This window comes from Teleopsis dalmanni, chromosome X (assembly GCF_002237135.1).
Source record: "Teleopsis dalmanni isolate 2A chromosome X, ASM223713v2, whole genome shotgun sequence".
Lineage (NCBI taxonomy): Eukaryota > Metazoa > Arthropoda > Insecta > Diptera > Diopsidae > Teleopsis > Teleopsis dalmanni.
This window is the reverse complement of record NC_051848.1, coordinates 29,715,170-29,722,064: the sequence shown is the minus strand read 5'-3', so window position 1 is coordinate 29,722,064 and position 6,895 is coordinate 29,715,170. Positions and strand designations below refer to the sequence as shown.

Here is a 6,895-nt window from a genome sequence, read left to right as displayed (position 1 = left end):
GCTTGGACAATTTCTAACAGTGATGAGAAGGCGTTAAGGTCATTTGGGAGAAAAATTCTTCGGAATATCTATGGCCCCTTACGCATTAGCGACGAGTATCGAATTAGATGGAACGATGAACTGTACGTATGAGCTAAAAATTCAGCACCTTCGCTGGTTTGGTCATGTCGTGCGAATTGAAGAAAGTGCTTCAGTTAGAAAGGCGTTTGATTCGGTACCCACAAGTGGAAAATGCGATAAAGGACGTCCGTATCTTCGGTGATAGGAGCAGGTGATCAACGATTTGCAGGCGATCGGTACTACAAACTGGCGACAGCAAGCAACTGATTGAGCTGGCTGGCGGATGCTATTCGATGCGGCCTAGGACGACTCACGTCTGTATTGGCCAACTACTACCTGCCATAGCGATTGGCATATCGTCAAAGAAATCGCTTTATACATTATAGATGTATTATTGATTAATTTGTTTCGTCAACTAATTAACTTTATGATATATCTGTTTAAAAAATTTCATACACATATTTAACTATTAAGGAAATCAATATTATAAACAAACAATATTATATTATTATGTAATATATTACATTAATATTGTTTTTTTAATCAACTTTTCTTTAATATTTATTATTATTCTATTTTTATTACTATTTTAGGTGAACTTCGCGCGGCAAGTGAGGAAACAGATCTAAAAATTGTTAGCGAAATGATAATAACAGAAAAAATTACTGATGGTAAGTCTATGGGATGATCAAAAATTAATCTATAAACAATTATAACTCGTATATTCCATATATGTATATATGTGTATGTTCCATAATACTCTATAAGTGATTGTCTATGAAACTTCTTATCTAAGATTTGCAGGAAATGTGGATTTGTAGAATTGCTGAATTGTGAAAAATTTCGAAGGTTAATGACATTTTAGGTTCGTCGTATTGTTGCATTATTTAAGCAATTGCGTTTTCCCCTTTTTCAATACGTAGCACATATGCTGTGCCTGTTCTGCCAAAAGTCCACACATGTGCTGCAAATTCATACATGGAAGCAAATCCGAGCCCAGCCAGCGTCTAAACACAATCTGCGATTTTTCACACACGTTCGCAATATGCATGATTTCCTTTCCGAAGCATTTGTGCTTCTGGGTTGCATGCAGCACATATGCGCGTTCCGACTTTCTGCTGTTGGTTTCGTTTCGATTGTAGGATTTCCTTGTCATTAAATCATTCTCAGTATTTTTTCCAATGAATTTATATTAGCATTTTTCTGCAATTTGATATACTATTTTTTTTTCTGGTTTTATATATTTTTGTATTTCTTTTTTTTTTGTGTTTTATTTTTTTAAATTTAATTTGAATATTTCATGAAGCAGAAGTCTTCATGCATGTGCTCAATGGATTTGTTTCTACGCGAGCTCCACTAATTCAACTTAAGTAAAGCTGTCAAAATGCTAATTCATTTCTTTAATGCTTTTAGCAAAGATAGACCCTTTGAGGCATTAATACGATCTAAAAATTTTATTGGAATGATACCCATATCATGGAGTAAAACTACCAATAAAAGGATTTATGCTTAAATTTTCCTATAACACTTCTGATACCTGAAGTTCCTATAACAAAATTAATGATTTATTACCGAAATTAATTTGAATGTGAATAATCATTTACGTATTTGTGTTAGTATATTAGATAATAACATTTTATATACGTATGTTTAATAATTATATTACAAAAGGTGTTTAGGATATAAACTACATATGTTCCTAGAATTTAAGAGGATTGATAAAGTTTATTGAAAACATTAAATTAAAAATCGACAATGCTTACTGATGATAGTTATTTGGCAATACTCGAAACAACTGTATGGTCAGTCAAAAATTAATTAATTAATTAAATAATATAATTAAATTATTTAAATAATTAATGAATGAATTTTATTAAAAAAATTAATAAAAATATGACAATGGCTACTGATGATGGGTATTTGACAATACTCAAAACAGCTGTATGGTCAGCCAAAAATTAATTAATTAATTAAATAATATAATTTAACTATTTAAATTAATTTAAATTAAAATAATCAAACTAATTAAAATGATATAAAAGAATTTTTGTTTTTGTAGTTCACTACTTTTCGAAACCTCTTTGACAATGTTTTAGTTAATACAATTCTCCAATGTGATTATGAGAGGTGTTTAGAAGAAAAACTTAGTTTTATATTCAATTATTTTTATAGCACTTTTTTCCCCCTCCTTTACCCTTGTTATTTCTTTACTACTACTGCTATTGCTTTTGTTTCTATTTTAATTATTTTGGTAGTGTAATCAAGTGGGGGTATGCGCAAGTAAGAATGTAAGTAAATACAAAGTTTATCAAAAAATAAAGAATGACGCTGTTGGTACATCTATTTTTGCACTATAGATATTGGGTAAGTATAAAATACATGTAAAATTAAATAAGAAACAAAAAATAAATAAATTCAAATAAGCAATATAAATAATAATAAAAATTATAACATAACATACTCATACATGCCACTGGTGTTATTATTATTGTATTATTAGTTGTATCTTTAAAAGCATAGCATTTGAAACCATATATAAATAAACAAAATTTGAGCAAATGAGCGAAATATTTATTTACTCGATAAATAGTAAAAAATCGATTTGTTTATATTTGTCTGCCTGTCTGGATATTTATTTTAATGTAAACTACCATAGTTTTTAAGACAACCCAGTTTTTAAGACTACGATTAAAATTTTACATATAATCTAGAGCAGTTGTTTCAAACTGGTGGTCTCCGGACCACTTGTGGCTCGTGGAAATGGTTAAAAATGATCAACCCAAAAAAACTCCAAGTAATTTTATAAACTATGTTATAGTCTATATAATATACCTATGCACTTCTACAATTCATTATATGTATATTACACCAGAAATGCATAAAGCATTTCAATATATTCAAATAGTATATTATTCTTAAATTTTGTGATCCCTACTAAAATCAAAAATATCATAGTGGTCCTTGGTGACAAAAAAAAGATTGGGAACCACTATTTTAGAGTAACATTATAGAATGGCTAAAATTTGTGGATTATAAAATTGATGTTTCTGGCTGACGTACAAAAAGTGGTTAGCTGAACCGTATTAAGTGCTAAATGTGGATAATATTAAATATGTTGAATTTCATTCCGAATAGTTCAGACTTGTACATATCTGCAATATAAATTAACTGTGCGTATATAACACAATATTACATTTATAATACTTGTATTAAATTGATTTTGAACGTCGGGTTTGACAAAAGAAACTGAAATATGAATATAAACCATTGTTTTTAATAGAGAAGTATAACAAAATTTCATTATTTATAATTAATAGAATTTTTGGCTGAGGTGTTTCGAGTATTGTCAAATATACATCATCATATTTTATTTTTTGAGACTGCAAATATCAAGGGTATATCAATTTTTGCTGGTTTATTAATTTTTTCGCTTTAAGGATAAAACTCACATCTTTTATCTTACAACCACTATAAAAATCCATCCTGTCTCAATAATTTTTCACTTTTAACAGCGTTTTTTATATATGTCAATGTCAATTAATAATAAAGTTGTTAAAGCGTCTATCGGAATGCAAGAAAGAGGTTGCCTTCATGTAGGTTGCTACCAGAGAGATAATAGAAATCTAGAGACAGTTAACTAATAATGGAACATTCTAAACACAATAGAACTAAAGCCAATCTTATCATAACCCCTTATTTTTAGTTGTTTTCTACTTTCCGATCGTAGTTAACTATTTAACTATTAGATTTATATTTGCTCTCTGGTTTAAAGTAAAAATGATATATAAGATATATTTATAAGATAGATTTTATTTATATTACACTAACACGACTGTTGACAGCAGAGCATTTTTCAATGGAGTACATGTCACTTTCAACGGAAAGATATTAAATAAGAACGGAAAGATTTCAATAAGAAAGATATTAATAGATATATTTTAGATAATAACAATCATTATGGAGTTATCTAAAAAACTTACAATTAAACAACATTTATTCCTGCAATTTCAAATCAAATGACTTATCTACAAACTTGAGAAAGGATCTAACTAAGAGTACGTTCGCTCTACGTTCGGGATTATGGAAGCCTTGATTGTAGAGCAGAATGCGTGGCAGACTTGCAGGGGACTTATCAGCAAAATAATTATAAATAATTTTTTTAAGGGATAAACATAAATATCTATCTGAATAGCAAGGCACTGCACGAGAATGTGAGATTATATATACTAGTAACTAAGGGCTCTTTTAGACGCCAGGAATTATGAAGTATGATAAATTTAAGAAAGAATATTACTTTAAACTAATATCCTTACCAGTATAATACTGGGGTATAAATTTTAACTTACATTTTGTATAATTAAATATTTTGACTTTTGAATTAAACAAAATTATTAGAATTGTCAGATAACAGAATGAGTACAAAGCGGAATGATGGAGCACCACCGGTTGAGTAGTTTTTTTTTTTTTTTTTTTTTTTTTTTTTGATTTCTACATATTCTTCTACGGATGCTGGTAATACTCAGCTCGGGAATAATTTTGCTGTCACTTTATGTTTGTATTTTGAGTGGAAGATGACGGTGACTTGCACCAAAAATTTAATCTTAAAATTTGAAATTAAATGTTTGTCATGTTACTATACTTTTGAAGTCTTCATTTTATTGCAGTAATCCAAAGAAAAAATTGAATGTTAAAAGAAGTTCTAAATAACATTCACTAAAGGCAACATTCGCCCACGTTGACATGTTTTGAAAAGAGTAACAGAGTTTTTCATATAGTGAAAAACCAGGAAAAGACGAAAAACTATAAGAAATACATATTTATAAGTATTGTGTGTGCGCGAGTAAGTATGCATGTGTGTAAATGGGCTTAACAGATTTTGAATGCATTTTGGCTTATGTTGTATCATAAAATCTGAATATAAAAATAAAAAAAAAATAAAAATAAAATACAATTCGTTAACGAGAAGAATGGCTGAAAGAATTGATCTACAAAAAAGTGTAAAGAAAACAGAAAACTGGATTGTGTGTCGTGGGTATTCATACTCTTCAGTAGACTCCATGACAACCATAAATACTGTGTGCTTTTTGTTTGTGTTTCATTTAAAAAAAAAAAATTTCCAATTGTCATGACATTGATTTAAATGAAACAACACTTGAAGTGACATTTTCCCTTTTCATAAATGCCCTCACCTCTCTATCCAATACTCTAGACATACATTCACTACTGAGATTTCGTATTGTGCGCACAGCTCTCTCGCATGGTCTTACCCCTGTCTGCCCATAATTGAAACAAAGTTGAAATATTCTATAGTCTTAATAGATTTCTCAGGTTCACTTAATTTTTCTTTTTTTTCTTTTTGTCTTTCTGGTTATTCATTCCGAGTGTGTGTCTCCGTTTTGTTGAAATCAAAGACTTTCCTTATTATTCAGTTCAAGAAATTTTCAACCAGCAGCTGCGCACATCTGTTCCTCTTTCAACCGCTTAAAACTGGTGAAATTATGACCTGCAACGCAGTCGGTGTCTTTTATTCAAATTTTCTGTTTGATCTTCGAATCTACACGCTCTTCGGAGAATATAAAAAATTTGAACATTGAAAATATAACAATTTTTTCTGCTATTCGGTATTTTTTATTTGAATAAAATCGATTCGATATTGTTACTATTGTGTGATAGAAACAATACAATTCTAGAACATATAAAATATGTATAAAATTTTTGTTTAAACTTCAGTTTCTTCAAGATATTTAAAGAAGTAAAATAGTTAGCTTGAGTTTTGTCAAAGCTGCGGAAACCTCTCTAATTTGCCTTTTCTTGCGTTACAAACATCTTATCAGTTCCAATATAACCTTTATGCGATATAGTACAAAGATTATAGAGATTTATCCTCATACAACATATTTCCTTCGTTCTTAAGGTAATACAGAGTCTAAATATTGTATATTGATTGCAATGAAAACCAATTAATCTATTTTATTTTGTCTTAACGCTCTCACTAACCCCAACTTTATAAACATTGATCTGATTGTGTTGTTATATAGTGCGGGAGAGGTTCAGATTCCTATAGTATTATTATTAGTTATTGTTATTAGTTATTGTTAAAAGATGTGACACTGCGACCGCCAAGTCTATTATGCCACCTACTGGGTTTAGAGTAGGTTTCTAAGCCTTTTGCTTAAATGAAAAGTAGTATAGAACCTACTTTATAGAGTGTTTTTCCTCTTCCTCTTTTTATTGCCTCTTCTCTAAGGGTATTCATTCCCAGGAGTTTATTCCGTTTGTGCATTAGTGCAGGATATTCTAAGAGCACATGTGTGGCTGAATCCTCATTCCCTTTGCAGAGTCTAAAGTTTGCATCGGTATATATACCGTTTTGTAAGGTGGTACTTTAATTTACAGTGCCCTGTTAGGTTTGCTGTGATGATTCTAAGTTTTTCTTTAGATAAGTTTGTACAATTCTGATATCTCCCATTGTTACAAGTACTAGTAAGTGCTTTGGTTTGTTTGAATCCTGGTATATTATCCCAATGATATTACTATAGTAACATATATAAATTAATGATATTCTTACAAGTGTACTTAAAGAAATATATAATTTTTTTTTTATTAATTTAACTAAAAATTACTTTTTTATTTTAATATACATATGTATAAATAATCTAACAGTTATATATCTATAGTAGTTATTTACACTTGTTTGTTGTTGAAACCTTTCTGTTGGATAAGTTATATACTCGTATGACAGATGCAGTTCAAATTTATGGCTTATTCTATGTATTTCTATTTGTGTATAAATTTTGATATTTAATTCAATATTTATTGTATCTTTGCTCTTCCT

General features: G+C 29.3%; 1 protein-coding gene across 1 annotated transcript in view; it reads left to right on the top strand.

Moving 5' to 3' along the window:
• Positions 1-659: 659 nt before the first annotated feature.
• The window catches only part of LOC119687510 (bone morphogenetic protein receptor type-1B), an 86,144-nt gene continuing 79,908 nt past the window's right edge, over positions 660-6,895 (top strand). The window contains exon 1 of the mRNA XM_038101844.1: positions 660-731. Coding sequence (XP_037957772.1) covers positions 704-731 — 28 coding nt within the window. The 5' untranslated portion in view covers positions 660-703. The remainder of the gene's footprint in view (positions 732-6,895) is intronic.